Source organism: Bombina bombina, chromosome 2 (assembly GCF_027579735.1).
Source record: "Bombina bombina isolate aBomBom1 chromosome 2, aBomBom1.pri, whole genome shotgun sequence".
NCBI lineage: Eukaryota > Metazoa > Chordata > Amphibia > Anura > Bombinatoridae > Bombina > Bombina bombina.
This window is the reverse complement of record NC_069500.1, coordinates 1,141,390,194-1,141,408,647: the sequence shown is the minus strand read 5'-3', so window position 1 is coordinate 1,141,408,647 and position 18,454 is coordinate 1,141,390,194. Positions and strand designations below refer to the sequence as shown.

Below are 18,454 nucleotides of genomic sequence, written 5' to 3'. Positions count from 1 at the left end.
TTTGGAGAGCTTAAAGCATGTTTCAAAGCTCAAACTGCAACTTTAACTTATAGGCCCCATTTATCAAAGCCAAGACTGACTAAATTCCCAGCCAGGAACCCTGCTCTTGTGCAACAATTTTGTCAATCCTACCGGTTGATCCTGAGAGGATAGATAGCAGTGGTCTTAAGACCACTATTTAAATAGTCTTTCAGGCCTGCTCATGCAAGCCAGCAACTCTTGGGCCCCCAAAGCTGCATGCATGGGGCCTATAGAGAGATTCCCAGATTTTTTTAACCATGGTTTAATGACAAAGAAAATGCTCAGTGTAGATCATTTGAACAGAGATTTTTCTTATAAACATGCTTTACTCATATATCTACAGCACTGTCTTTGTATCTCTGTGATTACAAAATATAGAACTGCTGCGGGCCTTATAAAGAGTTATTTTTAAATTCTCAGGTTGAAATCCCATTTAAGGTAATATTTTTTCAAAAAGTCATCTTTAAAGCTCATTTAGAAATGAATGTAACTTTCAAGCATTTAAGGATTTGTTTTGTTTATATAATAAATAAATTGTCCTTAAAGGGACAGTCTACTTGAAAATGTTTATTATTTAAAAAGATTGAAATTCTCTTTACTACCCATTACCCACTTTTAAATTAATACACTTTTTACCTCTGTGATTACCCTGTATCTAAGCCTCTACAGAATGCACCCTTATCTCAGTTCTTTTGACAGACTTGCATTTTTAGCCAATCAGTGTTCACTTATAAACAACTCCATGGGAGTGAGCACAATGGTATCTATATGTCACACATGAACTAGTAGTGTATAACTGTGAAAAAACTGTAAAAATGCACTGATAAGAGGCGACCTTCAAGGGCTTAGAAATTAGCATATGAGCCTACCTAGGTTTAGTTTTCAACAAAGAATACCAAAAGAACAAAGCACATATGATGATAAAAGTAAATTGGAAAGTTATTTAAATTGCATGTCCTATCTGAATAATGAAAGTTTATTGTTTTAAAAAATAGATAATCCCTTTATTACCCATTTCCCAGTTTGCATAACACAGTTATAATAATATACTTTTAACCTCTGTGATTATCTTGTATCTAAGCCTCTGCAAACTGACCCTTTTTTCAGTTCTTTTGACAGACTTGCAGTCTAGCCAATCAGTGCCTGCTCCCAGATAACTTCACGTGCATGAGCACAGTGTTATCTATATGAAATATGTGAACTAACACCCTCTATTGGTGAAAAACTGTTAAAATGCAATCTGAAAGAGGTGGGCTTCAAGGTCTAAGAAATTAGCATATGAACCTCCTAGGTTAAGCTTTCAACTAAGAATACCAAGAGAACAAAGCAAAATTGGTGATAAAAGTAAATTGGAAAATTGTTTAAAATTACATGCTCTATCTGAATAATGAAAGTTTATTTTGACCTAGACTGTAGCTTTAAATAAATAGTTGAAACCAAACATTTCACTGTTTGCACACATTTTCTATGATAATATAATCAACTATTTTGCAGCCATCTGGAATATTATTTTTTCTTAGTGTGAAAAGATATTATATTTGCTTTTATTTGTGAGTTGCTTTTCTATTTATATCAGTTGAATTGTCAAACACCAACAAATATATTTGATTATTTGCATATGTGTTTAAAGTTGCAATGGCAAATGGGTTATGTTTAACAATTACTAGGAATGTGAATACAGTAATATTTCTAAATCACTGGGTTTGTGTACAAAAATAGTCTTCAAAACAAATTTCCAAGATAAAAAGTATATATCAATAGAGTTGTAACTGATAACATAGCAAACTGAAAACATGTTTCGTTAGATTACGAGTCTTGCGTTAGCCTTAAAAAGCAGTGTTGAGACGTCCCAGCGCTTGCAGGTACAGGTGCACCGCTCACTTTTTTGGCCAGACTCGGAAATACCGCAAATCCACTTACGTCAATTGCATATCCTATATTTTCAATGGGACTTGCCTTAAGCCAGTATTACGAGTCTTCCAAAAAGTGAGCGGTACAGCCTCTCCTGTCAAAACTGATACCGCATTTAAAAGTCAGTAGTTAATAGTTTTATGGGCTAACGCCGTAGCATAAAGCTCTTAACTAAAGTGCTAAAAAGTACACTAACACCCATAAACTACCTATTAACCCCTAAACCGAGGCCCCCCACATCGCAAACACTAAAATAACACTTTTAACCCCTAATCTGCCGAACCGGACATCGCCGCCACTATAAAAAATATAATAACCCCTAAACCGCCACACTCCCGCATCGCAAACACTAGTTAAATTTTATTAACCCCTAATCTGCTGTCCCTAACATCGCCGACACCTACCTACATTTATTAACCCCTAATCTGCCGCCCCCAACATCACCACAACTATATTAAAGTTATTAACCCCTAAATCTAAGTCTAACCCTAACACCCCCTAACTTAAATATAATTTAAATAAATCTAAATAAAATAACTACAATTAACTAAATTATTCCTATTTAAAACTAAATACTTACCTGTAAAATAAACCCTGAGCTAGCTACAATATAACTGATAGTTACATTGTAGCTAGCTTAAGATTTATTTTTATTTTATAGGCAAGTTTGTATTTATTTTAACTAGGTAGAATAGTTATGTCAAATTTACCTGTAAAATAAATCCTAACCTAAGTTGCAATTACACCTAACACTACACTATAATTAAATTAATTACCTAAAATAACTACAATTAAATACAATTATCTAAAGTACGAAATAAAACCCCCCACTAAATTACAGAAAATAATAAAATAATTACAAGTTTTTTAAACTAATTACACCGAATCTAATCCCCCTAATAAAATAAAAAGCCCCCCAAAATAATAAAAAGCCCTACCCTATACTAAATTACAAATAGCCCTTAAAAGGGACTTTTGCGAGGCATTGCCCCAAAGTAATCAGCTCTTTTACCTGTAAAAAAAAGTACAATACCCCCCAACATTAAAACCCACCAACCACACACCCAACCCTACTCTAAAACCCACCCAATACCCCCTTAATAAAACCTAACACTAACCCCTTGAAGATCACCCTACCTTGAGATGTCTTCACCCAACCGGGCCAAAGTCCTCAACGAAGCCGGGTGAAGTGGTCCTCCAGACGGGCAGAAGGCTTCATCCAAGCCGGGAAGAAGAGGTCCTCCAGACGGGCAGAAGTCTTCATCCAGGCGGCATCTTCTATCTTCATCCATATGGCGCAGAGCGGCTCCATCAGCCAATCGGAATTAAGGTAGAAAAAATCATATTGGCTGATGCAATCAGCCAATAGGATTGAAGTTCAATCCTATTGGCTGATCCAATCAGCCAATAGGATTGAGCTGTCATTCTATTGGCTGATCCAATCAGCCAATAGGATTGAGCTGGCATTCTATTGGCTGATTGGATCAGCCAATAGAATGCGAGCTCAATCCTATTGGCTGATTGCATCAGCCAATAGGATTTTTTCTACCTTAATTCTGATGTGCTGATAGTTGGATAGTTGGACTTCATTTGAAGAGAATGCTCCGCGTCGGATGTCTTGAAGATAGAGCCGCTCCGCGCCGGATGGATGAAGATAGAAGATGCCGCCTGGATGAAGACTTCTGCCCGTCTGGAGGACCTCTTCTTCCCGGCTTGGATGAAGACTACTGCCCGTCTGGAGGACCATTTCACCTGGCTTTGTTGAGGACTTCGGCCCGGTTGGGTGAAGACTTCTCAAGGTAGGGTGATCTTCAAGGGGTTAGTGTTAGGTTTTAATAAGGGGGGATTGGGTGGGTTTTAGAGTAGGGTTGGGTGTGTGGGTGGTGGGTTTTAATTTTCGGGAGTATTGTACTTTTTTTTACAGGTAAAAGAGCTTATTACTTTGGGTCAATGCCCCGCAAAAGGCCCTTTTATGGGCTATTTGTAATTTAGTATAGGGTAAGGCTTTTTATTATTTTGGGGGCTTTTTTATTTTATTAGGGGGATTAGATTAGGTGTAATTAGTTTAAAAAACGTGTAATTATTTTATTATTTTCTGTAATTTAGTGGGTTTTTTTTCCGTACTTTAGATAATTGTATTTAATTGTATTTAATTGTAGTTATTTTAGGTAATTTATTTTATCATAGTGTAGTGTTAGGTGTAATTGTAATTTACATTAAGATTTATTTTACAGGTAAATTTGACTTTATTTTAACTAGGTAGCTAATAAATAGTAATAAACATTTAATAACTATTCTACCTTGTTAAAATAAATACAAAGTTGGCTGTAAAATAAAAATAAAACCTAAGATGGCTACAATGTAACTATTAGTTATATTGTAGCTAGCTTAGGGTTTATTTTACAAGTAAGTATTTAGTTTTAAATAGGAATAATTTAGTTAATTGTAGTTATTTTATTTAGACTTATTGTAAATATATTTGTTAGGGGGTGTTAGGGTTAGGGTTAGACTTAGGTGTAGGGGTTAAGAACTTTATTATAGTGGTGGCGACGTTGGGGGCGGCAGATTAGGGGTTAATAAGTGTAGTTAGGTTGCGGCGACATTGGGGGCAGCAGATTAGGGGTTAATAAATATAATGTAGGTGTCGGCAATGTTGGGGGCAGAAGATTAGGGGTTAATAAGTATAATGTAGGTGGTGGCGGTGTCCAGAGCGGCAGATTAGGGGTTAATAATATAATGCAGGTGTTGGCGATGTCGTGGGCGGCAGATTAGGGTTTAATAAGTGTAAGATTAGGGGTGTTTAGACTCGGGGTTCATGTTAGGGTGTTAGGTGTAATAAAGAAGTAATAAGTTCCAGCGCCCAGTATAATACCCCTAAGCTCCCTTATAGGTTACCTTCCCTAAAGTTAACCAAATATACACAGAAAAAAGACAACTTGGATAGTTTGGAGGCACTAAAAAAGCCAAAGGGGTGTCTGGAGACCAATATATAAAAATAGATTTGCACAATATAAACGGTAATACACTTGTAATTAAATTAGAATAATTTAATAAGAATAAACAGATTATAAACAATAATATAATTTAGTAGACAATTCGGTTAAAACAGATTGCGGGGGACGTCTCCCTTTAAAACAATAATAGCTCTATAGAAATTTCATATAAAAATACCAAATGACTAAGTTCTAATTAAAATAGAACGAAAGATTAATAAAACAAGTTAAATTAGCTACGTACAGCTAAGCGCTAATTCCACTTTATATATTAAGATTATAAAAGAACAGTCTGTTTAAATTATAAAGGTTCTCTCAGATATGTGTCAAATCGATAAAATGTTCCTTAGCACTGAGGCTAGTTTGACACAATAGGTAAAATGTATCTTTTCACAGAGGCTAATTTTTGACACAATAGACAGATGCAGTCTTATGTTATAAAATGTCTTTTGTCTGCAGATTATAAAATGCCCTTAGTTATTTCGATTTGCAAATGCTGTATAGGACATAGGCTTACCGGATCTTCTGACACATTCAGTGTCCAATGTAGAGTTTTTCTTTCTTTATGCCTTACCGGAGTTGGACAGGTATAGTAATAGGCTTCTTCTTTACTTAGTAGCCAGCTTCACTGTTCAAACTTGTACAATACAAGGATTCGCCGGGTGTTAGAGATGAAGGGCACAGTCATGCGTGCATGTGATTGTGATATCAACACTTGTTTTCGGCAGCAGGTGCCTGGGCTCTTGTTTGTAGAAAGTATGCTCCAGTACCTGTCTAACTCTGGTAAGGCATAAAGAGAGAAAAACTCTACATTGGACACTGAATGTGTCAGAAGATCCGGTAAGCCTATGTCCTATACAGCATTTGCAAATCGAAATAACTAAGGGCATTTTATAATTTAAACAGACTGTGTTCTTTTATAATCTTAATACATAAGGTGGAATTAGCACTTAGCTGTACTTAGTTAATTTAATTTGTTTTATTAATCTTTAGTTCTATTTTAATGAGAACTTAGTCATTTGGTATTTTTATATGAAATTTCTATAGAATTATTATTGTTTTAAAGGGAGACGTCCCCCGCAATCTGTTTTAACCGAATTGTCTACTAAATTATATTATTGTTTATAATCTGCTTATTCTTATTAAATTATTCTAATTTAATTACAAGTGTATTACCATTTATATTGTGCAAATCTATATTTATATATTGGTCTCCAGACACCCCTTTGGCTTTTTTAGCGCTTCCAAACCATCCAAGTTGTCTTTTTTAGGGTGTTAGCTGTAGACATAAAAGTATTTTCCCCATAGGAATCAATGGGGCTGCGTTAAGAGCTGAACGCTGCTTTTTTGCAGGTGTTAGGTTTTTTTTCAGCTATGGGGAAATCGTGCATGAGCACGTTTTACCTGCTCACCGCTAACGTAAGTAGCGCTGGTATTGAGGTGAGATGTGGAGCAAAATTTTGCTCTTCGCTCACTTTTCTGCGGCTAACGCCGGATTTGTAAATACCCGTAATCCAAGTGCTGTCTGTAAGTGAGCGGTGAACATAAACTGCTTGTTAGCACCGCACCCCTCCTAACACAAAACTTGTAATCTAGGTGGTTCATTTTATAATAGCACATTTGTTTTGAGGATTCCTCCATTCTTCTCTTTCCTTTTTATGAGGAAGAGAAGGTAACAGGTTTGTAAGCTTATAAGTTAATATATTATACATACCAAAACCTTGAAGAGCTCCCCCAAGCAGCTGGACATCCATCATAGGATCAAAGTTTGGATTGGGGAATATTGTTCCCTGAACCTGCTAAAATATGAATAGTAACACAATGTTCTTCATAACAAGTTCAAATTGTCATTCAAATTAGTAAACATCTATTGGAAAAACAATAAAGAACATAGTAATGGGTGAATAAATTATATCTATCTATCTATCTATCTATCTATCTATCTATCTATCTATCCAAAAGTATTTGGGCACCTGACCATAACATCTATTTAAACTTGTTGGACATCCCATTTCAAAACTATGGTCATTGATATAGAGCGGTTTCCCCTTTGCGGCTAGAACAGATGCCACTCTTCTGAGAATTTTTAGGCCAGGCACTGAAGGTGTGGCCCAAAGTTGTTCAATGCGGTTGAGGTCAGGACTGTGTACAGGCCACTCAAGTTCATCCATGCCAAACTAGTTAAACCATGTCTCGATGCTTTGTGCACAGGGGTGCAATCATGCTGGAAAAGAAAAGAGCCTTCCTCAAATTGTTGCCAAGTTGTCTAAAATGTCTTATATCCTGTAGCATTAAGATGGCCCTTCACTGGAATTAACCCTAAAAAACAACCCAAATTAACTGACTTGTAGCCAAGGTGACATCCTATGACAATGCTATGCTTAAGCCCTAGTGCCAAATAGATGTAGGTATTACTTCACACTGTACTTTGCCCACCATACCGTGTTAATGTAATATCTACATCCAACACTCTTGTACAAGTTCCAGCCCCACTGTCAGCTGTGACTGATCGTGCTCCATTACCATATGAAGGAAGATCCGATATAAGAAATGTCACTGTGTGTGATTGGAGGCAGGTGTGAGGTGATCGGGGGTGGTGGGAGGGAGGGATGGAGTGAGTCCCAATGCTAAGTAATTCTGTTTACCGGTGGGAGGAAGGGGAGTTCCCTACACTAGAGAACAAAATTCACTAGCAACTGGTAAGGGCAAGGGTCATCTTGGTGGGTGGGAGTTGATTGTGAGTGGTAGGAGGGATGGGGTGGGCCCCTATGCTACAAAATTTTGTTTACCGGTGGGATGGAGGGGAATTCCCTGCACTAAAGAAAAAAATACACTATCAATGGGTAGGGGATGGGTAGGCAGGGATTATCTACACTACAGCAATAAAAACTAAACAAAAAAACAGTGTACTTGGGTGGTGGGAGGGATGGTGCGGGTCATTACTCTACATAAAAAGGTTGCAATTTCCTACACTACAGAAAAAATGGTTAGGCGGGAGGTGGGGAGGGTGGGCAGAGATCGCTACATTACAGAATAAAAATAAAACACTTTGGTGAGGGGGGAAGTGAGGAGGGATTCCTACACTGCAGAAAATGGGGATAAATAAAATAAAGAAAGAAAAGATCTGCCCTGACTATATACTGGCAGACTAGCTGCCATTACTTAACATGGCTTTTCAGCAGTAGAAGGGGAAAGGGAAGAGAACTGCTCAAGTTACTTTACTTTTGATGGTGACCGTTTGTGGACTGCAGTCTTCGAGGCCCATTTATCAAGCTCCGAATGGAGCTTGAGAGCCTGTGTTTCTGGCGAGTCTTCAGACTCACCAGAAACGCAAGTTATGGAGCAGCGGTCTAAAGACCGCTGATCCATAACTTATCTGCCTGCTCTGATGAGGCGGACAGACATCGCCACAATTCAACCCAATCGAGTACAATTGGGTTGATTGACACCCCCTGCTGGCAGCACCAGCAGCTCACAAGAGCTGAATACGGAGACTAGGCCATGCAATGACATTCAAATTTTTCTCCTTCAACCACTGTGTGGTCATTTTTGCTGTGTGCTTTGGGTCATTGTCATGTTGGAAGGTAAACTTTCTTCCCATTGACAACTTCCTGGCAGAGGGCAGCAGATTTTCCTCAAGAATATGACAGTATTTTGCCCTATCCATTATGCCTTCTATCCTGAAAACTTCTCCAGTGCCTGTTGCAGAGAAACAGCCCCCGAACAGGATATTACCTCCTCTATGCTTTACTGTAGGTAGGGTGTTATTTGGATGGTGAGCTGTATTGGATTTCCTACAGACATATTGTTTGGTGTTGAGGCCAAATAATTCAGTTTTAGTCTCATCTGACCATAACACCTTTTTTCCATATGGCCTCAGAATCTCCTAGGTGTGGTATGGCAAAGCTCAGTTATGACTGCATGTGACCTTTCTTGAGGAGTGGCTTTTTCTTGCAACCTTCCCATACAAGCCACATTTGTGATAAAATCATGATATTGTTGTCACATGCACACAATGACCACACTTTGTCAGTAGCCTCTCTGACCAGTTTCCTCCTGGCTCTTTCATCCAGTTTGGAGCAATGTCCTGATCCAGAGAGGGTTTCACTGTAAATGTTGTTTTGATGTATTTTGATGAAAGTTGTCAGTATTCATTCTTTTTCTTTAAATTACCTTTAAGGAGTCAACTACTTACCTTTTGCACACTGAAGAGCTATACTAAGCCGTTCCTCTTCTTCACAGAGCCCTGGCAGTGCTAATAGGAGGCTTAGTGCAGCGGCTACCAGGGCCTACATTGAAGGTGAAGGTCCTTTAGTGCAGGCCCTAGGAGCCGCCACACAAAGTTTCCTATTAATGTGGCCAGAGCAGGAGTGGGTTAGTGCGGCTCTTCTATGCTCAAGGTAAGTATAAGCTACAGGTGAACTTTTTCAATTGTAACTGAGGAACATTTGCATTCGTTTAACGAAAACAAATGTAAATGTTCTAAGAATATTCAGTATTCATTTAATTTAAAATGAAACAAATACTAAATAGTGCAGCCAACAAATATTCAGGGAAAAGAATTTCCCAGAATATTTGTTTCAAAAGATTAGGATGAACCAAATGTATATAGCTTCACAAGTCTAGCAGGGGTATCCCGCCAGGGTGCTATAAAGTATATATATAATTCCAAAAGTAGACAATGGCAACAGCACTTTCTTTAAAATACTTCTTCTTTATTTAGGCAACATTAAGATAAAAACATAGCGAGATTTCGAGCCACTTGGACCCTTACTTATGCTATGCATGCAAAAGGTAAACCTGTAAAAAGTAATACCCATTGAGGGGTTACAGAAAAAAAGTGCTGGACTGATTGTTGTATTCTATGTTTTTCTATCTGCAGAAAATATGAATGTGAAATATTTACAGTAAATACATAGTTAAAACCTTTATTAAAAATAATTTTTGCATAAATATGTCTTTTCACATTTTCGTCTACTTCACTGCAAAGGGCTCCAATGCACTTATATATATTTCTATATATCTATGCAAATGCATTTATGTGTTTTTATATGTTTATATATGTCTGTAAATACATGTATACATATATAAAAACATAAATACAGATGTACACATATACATACATATACATTACATCTTTAGAAATGTATTTTTTTTCTAACAACTGAGACCTCATGTGTTTGAGCCCTTATAACTTTTTTGTGCAATATTTTTTTTAAAATAATTTTTATTATGAGTGTAACTATACTTTGTAATATATTTTAGATTTTTTTCTTTCGTGAAACAGTTAACCAGAGCTCTGAGGACACGGTAATCATTCTATTGATTGCACTTTCAACTTGTAATACGAGCTCTAAACTTGAAGAGCACAAACACCAGCGATATACCCCTTATTGCTCGCGCGTAACTGTTAACTGTCAGTGCTCCACTCTTAATCTGGCCCAGAGTGTACACATATATACAGGTATATATATATATATATATATATATATATATACGTATTTATAGTGCATTATATGTATATATGTATATATATATATATATATATATATATATTAATGCACAGTTGATCAAGATTCATATGCATAATTTTATAAAATGCGAATGAGCTATGCTTAGTAACAACATTATTAATGGTAAAGAATTGGGTAAGTGTATAACCATTGAACTTTATCCTTACTAATACAGGGCTTAGTGCCAGTTTTGTGTTATACTGATATGACAAATTCACTTCCCCTCTTGCTTAAGATTTTTAGATTAAATATTGTTGACCTTTTGGGTGAGGTGCAAAATGCACTATTTTCCAGACCACATTATCAGCATTACTTTATACCCTTTAAAACTTTGTGACAATACATGTTTAATTAATAGAACTCGTATAAAGCTCTCAATGTTTTGTGAATTATATTTATTCCCATTTATTCCTCACCATTGTGCTGAAGCTTTTCTTAGATCTCTTCCTTCTTTGAATTCACACATTTATACATTTTAATGTTTTTGTCTGAAGGTTTCTCTTACAAATCAAATTTTTTTCTCATTATGTATTTTTAGGAGATATATTTATCTAACAATGGACAAAATACGGAAAATTATTTTAGCGTAATTTAAACAGAGTTCATGGCAAACATGTTATCTTTTATTAAATTTGCAAAAAATTATGTTTCATTATTTGGGTTTCAAAGGTACATGGAAGTCAAAATTATACTTCGCTGATTCAGAAAGAGCCACTTACATTTTAGAAAAGTTTTCAATATCACCACATTTTTTTCTCTGCTGAAACATGAGTCTGGAACACTTTGTTGTAAACTTTGTTGCATATAGTGCTTAATACACATGAAAGTGCCCACAACTACCCTAGTTTGCTCTGATTAAAAGGAGCTAAGTTTCAACAGAGGACACAAAGAGAAAAAGGTAACTGATAATTGAAGAGAATTTGTACTTTATTTTTAAGATCATACACTTGGAGTCATATATAGAAAAATAACACATTTGCGCTAACAAACCATCTTACACAACACAATGGACTAGATTACAAGTGAAGTGCTACTGATAGTACAGGGTATAGATGCATAAATAGGCCAGTATCTTGTTAGTCAGTGTATTCATAAAAAGTAAAACTCCTTTTGTAAGAAAATAACAAAATCGTTATATAGGTGATATCTTTAATAGCTAGCACATAGTGGATACAATTGCAAGCTTTCATGATTACTGCAACTTTAGAGCTCTGGTTAACTGTTTTGCAAAACTTAAAAGTTGCACAAAACACATCAAAAAATCAATTACAAAGAATCGTTAGACTCATAATAACACCATCTAATAAAAAATACTAAAATCAAATATTGCACACAAAAGTTATAAAGGCTCAATGATACAAGGTATCAGGTGTTAGAAAAAAAAAAAAGGAAGGCAAATGGCTTTAACATAGAAATACATAAAAATACATGTGTAAAGATGTATTTACAGACATATATACACATATAAACACATAAATACATATGTACACATATATATAGACATTCATACAAGGGCATTGGAGCCCTTTGCAGTTAAGTAGATGAAAACATGTTAAAGCATATTTCTTGTGAACTGCTGGTGCAATGCTCCCCCCTGCAGATTTGCGGCCAATCATATTTGATTGGGTTGATCTCTGTCCGCCGCCTCAGAGCAGATGGACAAGTTATGGAGCAGGGTCTTTAGACCACTACTTCATAACTTCTGTTTGCGGCGAGCCTGAAGGCTTGACGGAAACAAAAGATATCAAGCTCCATACGGAGTTTGATAAATATGCCCCTATAACTTTCTATTATCTTATTATTATCATTTTTATTATCATGTATTTGTAGAGCATGCACATATTTTGTAGCCATAGAATATAGGTGCATTATGCAAAGGCATATACAAAGAAGATAAGGCAGAACAGAGAACTGAGCCACCACCCAACATATGTCTCATTTTAAAGGAGCTGTACAGGATATAGGCACATGATCTTACATATTAAAGATAATATTTCATATCGCAATATGATCCAATGGTAATCATAATTGTGAGATTAGGCAAGGTAAATTAAATCTCAATTCATATTTTTTTTCTATTAATTGAGTGGTGTTCATGTATTTATTAATGGGATAGAAGGGTCAAAAATAAAATGTGCATGCAGGCATTTCAATTTGAAATATAAGAATTTTTGCATTAGTAAAGGTTATTACTGCTTTTCTGCGGCAAACGCACATATCCTTGAGGGCCCGTGTACTAGTATTCAAACACTGTGCCTGTTAAAAGAGCTGGCGGGGGTTTGTATTCTTCTAAAAACATCATTTGTATACAAGCCACCTCTGAGAAGGTGTGGTGTTTGAATACTAGTGCATGGGTCTTCACAGAATATGTGCGTATGCTGCAGAAAAACTGTTTGTTTTACTAGAAGTATTTTTCCTAATGAAAGATTTGCTAAAAATGCTGCTATTTTAAATTTAAATCCACACATGAACATTTATTTTTTGACCTTTCTATTCCTTTAAATTTCATGATATATTTTTCTTTTTAGAAATTTAGAATTGGAAATTTGTTTCTATTATGTCACTCTTTTTTACACCTTTGAGAAATACAATACATAGTAAAACAGTATATCCTTATGTTGTAAACAAAATGATCACAATTAAAATATTTGTACATTTAATAGTAATTTAGATGGTCGCAGGGAATTAGCTTCACTAAGAATGGAGATGCCTCTCTACAGAATGTGGAATTCAGTAACTATGTTATTCTATGAAGCCTGTTCATCAGCATTTAAAAATCTAGACATATTTTGAAAAATACATGTAAGCTCCATAAGATAATATACTAATGGAGGTGGTTTCTTCCTCCAAAAACAGACCCACAATTCTTAGAGGGTCAAGGCCAATAACTTATTTTTTTCTGCTTTACATACTGACAATATGTCCAGTATGAAATCATCTTATGCACAAATAGACAATTAAATGATTATACACAAAACATTTTATTAAAATGTAAAATAAAAAGGAACATCCATTAAACTAAATATGCATATAAATTCATGGATAGAAAACAAGGTATGTCAAGGGAATATTTTTTTTTTTATATTCGAGTGCCTATAAACCTAAATTTAAATATAAAACAATCTGCACAAGTCCAAAATAATTGTTGTAATAATTAATATTGCATACATACTACATACATAACGTATATTTACAGCATAATTATGATGGGTAGATAAATCATAAAAATACACAAAATAACTAAAACACTAATTGGAGTTCATTTTATGTGCAAAAATATATTTTTCCTAGATATTCATCAGGTTGGCTAGTAAAAAAAGAGATATTAACTTACATAATTTCCACAAAACATAGTAATGCCGTCTTTGTCTAGAGATGCAAAAGGTGGACACCAGTTAGAAATAAAGTCTATTAAGCTAGGAAGGAGCTTTCAAAGAGAATATATAGGCACCACCCATTTTGATAATGAAAGCAATGTTCTAATCATTTTTTGTTTGTTTAAAGCAATGGAAATCGCCTCTTGGTACCAGGTTTGTGTACTAAACCATCAATCACATACCAAGAATCAAAATCACCTTTTAAACAAATAAAATCTAATTTGTACTGCTGCACATATGAAAGCAGCCAGTCATTTAAGGAGACCTATTAAAACATATTTTAGTTAATTATTAATAAACATGGCATATTTTAGAGTCACTGTGTAGATATGTGTTTCATTTTGCAGCTGACCTGTATACAACATATTTATTAAATAACTAAAACTCTTCTAGTATTTATGATAAACCAACTTAGGATATATGCAGAAAAAAGCACCTGAAATGTGTGAGCTATATAGCCATGATATGTAAGTCATGCAAGCAAATAAACAGTAGTGTCAGAAAATGTTTTTTATTAATCATACTTACATTTACACAATTATTGCAAGCATGCGGCTAGATTACGAGTTGTGCGTTAGGGTAAAAATGCAGAGTTAAGAGGTCCTAACTCTGCTTTTTACGCCAGCTGGTATTACGAGTCTTGAAGGTTTAGGTGTACCGCACACTTCTTTGGCCTTACCGCAAAACGACTTACGGAAACATTGTAAAGTCTTTTTTCTATGGGACTTCCATAGCGCCGGTATTACGAGTCTGTCCTGGGAGGCCAAAAAGTGAGCGGTACACCCTACCCTGTCAAGATCCCTAACGCATTCTAAAGTCAGTAGTTAAGAGTTTTATGGTACAACGCCGTAACATAAAACTCATAACTAAAGTGCTAAAAATTACACTAACACCTATAAACTACCTATTAACCCCTAAACCGAAGCCCTCCTGCATTGCAAACACTATAATACAATTTTTAACTCCTAATCTGCCACTCCGGACACCGCCGCCACCTACATTATATTTATGAACCCCTAATCTGTTGCCCCCAACATCGCCGACACCTACATTATATTTATAAACCCTAATCTGCCGTCCCCAATATCGCTGCAACCTACCTACACTTATTAACCCCTAATCGGTAGCCCCCAACGTCACCGCCACTATAATAAACATATTAACCCCTAAACCGCCGCACTTCCGCCTTGCAAACATTAGTTAAATATTATTAACCCCTAATCTGCCATCCCTAACATCGCCGCCACCTACCTACATTTATTAACCAAAGGATATTAAACCAGTGAGCGCAGGGTGAAAAACACCAAACTCCTGAGAGTATCTATGTGTTTCCAAAAATAGACAAATTAAATAACCAAAAAACGTATGTATCAGGAGCGCTACAGCTAAAGGTGATAGGAGAGGAGACTATATACTTATATAAAAATATGACATGGACAATAGCGTTAACTAAAATCTGACACAAATTTATTGCACATAGATAATATTATTATCAATAAAAACGGACGTCTCCGTAAATAAAAGTTCTTAGGTTGCCGCCATATAAGTTTTGCAATTGTAGAAAAGGGTTCTTAGTATAAAGACAATCCAGTGTACACTTCAATGTCCTTAATAGGTGTTGGTTTTCTAGCAAACAAGGGCTTACCCCAAACTTTTCACTCAATATCCTCCGTGGGTGAGTTACAGCCATTTGCGTGATGACATCACTTATGTAGGCGCTGTCCCAGACAGGCTTTCTGATTGGTCCAAATTCGGGACCAGCCAACAGTAGTAGTGGCTCTTTCAACTAAAATGTAGCGTTCATCCGATGAATAATACCTGCTCTTAGTGCTAACCAGCACGCAAGGTACAAAAATTAAGTTGTAGGTAAGCTTGATTATTCGATAGAAAGTTCAGAGAGTTAGTTGCAAGTTTTTCCAATAGCTAATTGTATTAGCGGTATTGCAGAATCCTCAATGAACACTGTGGTAGCTCCAGCTACATATAATAAATCTCAATAGTGGTTGCAGCACATCAACTCGTTTCTCCCTCTGCAGGGCTTTCTCAAGATGAATCTGGATTCATAGCTGAGCTATGACTACGGCATGTAGCCGAAACGCGTAAGCTTGTAACACTGAAGGGCTGTTTTTTCCTTTCTGTAACCTGTTTTATCTGAATAAATGCTGAAAGATTGAATTGACCTCACCTGCGACTCCCGAATTTATTTTCTGCATTTGCTGTATCAAGCCGTTGTTGGAGCCTGCAGGTTCATACCTTCCACAATATCCATGTTCCAGCTTGGATTTACAAGTATGAGGACCAGCGATTGAAATAAAGAATCGTGGACTCCTTACCCCCCACAAGTCGGCATCCGTCTGGTGACATCAAGCCTGTGAGCCGGGTGAATCAGAGTGCGGCGCCTGTTGGAGTAGCTTGGTTGAGCATGAAAGCTCCGGCTAGATATACAGATTGGTGGCAGCACAGTGAAATTTCCACCGGAGGGCTTCTACAAACACAGGTCAGCACACCGTTATTGAGCGGCCGTGAAGAGGAGGGTAAGTAAATAACGCTTGCAATTCTATTTAGAACAAATCCACATTGGATTGCCACACAGGGGTTTGTTTGCTCCTGTCCGCTATTGGGGAACAAAAAGGAGATGTGTAAGTTACACTAACACCTAACACTACACTATAATTAAATAAATTAACTAAATTAAATACAATTACCTAAATTAAATTAAATTAGCTAAAGTACAACCCCCCCCACTAAATTTCAGAAAATAATAAACAAATTAGAGCTATTTAAACTAATTACACCTAATCGAATAGCCCTATCAAAATAAATAAAAAAACAAAATAAAAAAACCCTAGCCTAAACTAAACTATCAATAGCCTTTTGCAGGGCTTTGCCCCAAAGTAATCAGCTCTTTTACCTGTAAAAAAAAAATGCAAACAATCCCCAACAGTAAACCCACCAACCAAACAACCAACCCCCAAATAAAATGCTATCTAAAAAAACCTAAGCTCCCCATTGCCCTGAAAAGGGCATTTGGATGGACATTGCCCTTAAAAGGGCAGTTAGCTCTTTTGCAGGCCTAAAGTCCCTAACCAAAAAAATAAAACCCACCCAATACACCCTTAAAAAAACCTAACACTAACCCCCTGGAGATCGACTTACCGGGAGAAGTCTTTATCCAAACCTGCCGAAGTCCTCAACGAAGCCGGGAGAAGTCTTCATCCAAGCCGGGCGAAGTGTTCCTCCAGACGGGCAGAAGTATTCATCCAGACGGCATCTTCTATCTTCATCCATCTAGCGAGGAGCATCCTCTTCATACGACGACTAAAGATGAATGAAGGTACCTTTAAGTGTCATCATCCAAGATGGCGTCCCTTAGATTCCGATTGGCTGATAGAATTCTATCAGCTAATCGGAATTAAGGTAGAAAAAATCCCATTGGCTGATGCAATCAGCCAATAGGATTGAATTTTAATCCTATTGGCTGATCCAATCAGCCAATAGGATTGAACTGGCATTCTATTGGCTGTTCCAATCAGCCAATAGAATGCGTGCTCAATCCTATTGGCTGATTGGATCAGCCGATAGGATCTTGTCTACCTTAATTTTACCTTAATTCTACCTTAATTCCGATTGACTGATAGAATTCTATCAGCCAATCGGAATCTAAGGGACGCCATCTTGGATGACGTCACTTAAAGTTACCTTCATTCATCTTTAATCATCGGATGAAGAGGTTGCTCCTCATTAGATGTCTTGAGGCTGGACCCGCTCCACGCCAGATGGATGAAGATAGAAGATGCCGTCTGGATGAAGACTTCTGCCTGTCTGGAGGACCACTTCACCCAGGCCCGGCTTGGATGAAGACTTCTCCTGGTAAGTCGATCTTCAGGGGGTTAGTGTTTTTTTAATGGTGTATTGGGCTGGTTTTATTTTTAGGTTAGGGACTTTGGGCCTGCAAAAGAGCTAACTGCCCTTTTAAATGCAATGCCCATCCAAATGCCCTTTTCAGGGCAATGGGGAGCTTAGTTTTTTTTAAATAGTATTTTATTGGGGGGGTTGGTTGTGTGGGTGGTGAGTTTTACTGTTGGGGGGGTTGTTTGTATTTTTTTTACAGGTAAAAGAGCTGATTACTTTGGGGCAATGCCCCACAAAAGTTCCTTTTAAGGGCTATTGGTAGTTTAATTTAGGCTAGGGTTTTTTTTTATTTTGGAGTTTTTTTTTTATTTTTATAGGGCTTTTGTACTTTAGCTAATTTAATTTATTTAGGTAATTGTATTTAATTTAGTTAATTTATTTATTTTATAGTGTAGTGTTAGGTGTTAGTGTAACTTAGGTTAGGTTTTATTTTACAGGTACTTTTGTATTTATTTTAGCTAGGCAGTTACTAAATAGTTAATAACTATTTAATAACTATTCTACCTAGTTAAAATAAATACAAACTTGCCTTTTAAAATAAAAATAAACCGGCTGGGGGCGGAGCCTACAGCTGTTGCGAAAGGTCATGTATATGAAGAGCTCCTGACTCTTACTTGGATATAACTATTATTCTCTCTTTTAAAAAATAACTTTTGCACCTGGCACCTTTGTGAAAGTGCCCTGAAGTTTTCCTAGAGGAGTTAGCGAGATAATATTATATAGACGG

At 36.5% G+C, this 18,454-nt stretch overlaps 1 protein-coding gene across 1 annotated transcript in view; it reads right to left on the bottom strand.

Annotated features, from left to right (window-relative positions):
- The window catches only part of ANXA10 (annexin A10), a 157,961-nt gene extending 144,171 nt beyond the window's left edge, over positions 1-13,790 (bottom strand). The window contains exons 1-2 of the mRNA XM_053700841.1: positions 13,773-13,790; positions 6,640-6,721 (exon numbers count right to left, since the gene is read on the bottom strand). Coding sequence (XP_053556816.1) covers positions 6,640-6,721; positions 13,773-13,790 — 100 coding nt within the window. The remainder of the gene's footprint in view (positions 1-6,639; positions 6,722-13,772) is intronic.
- Between the last annotated feature and the right edge of the window lie 4,664 nt (positions 13,791-18,454).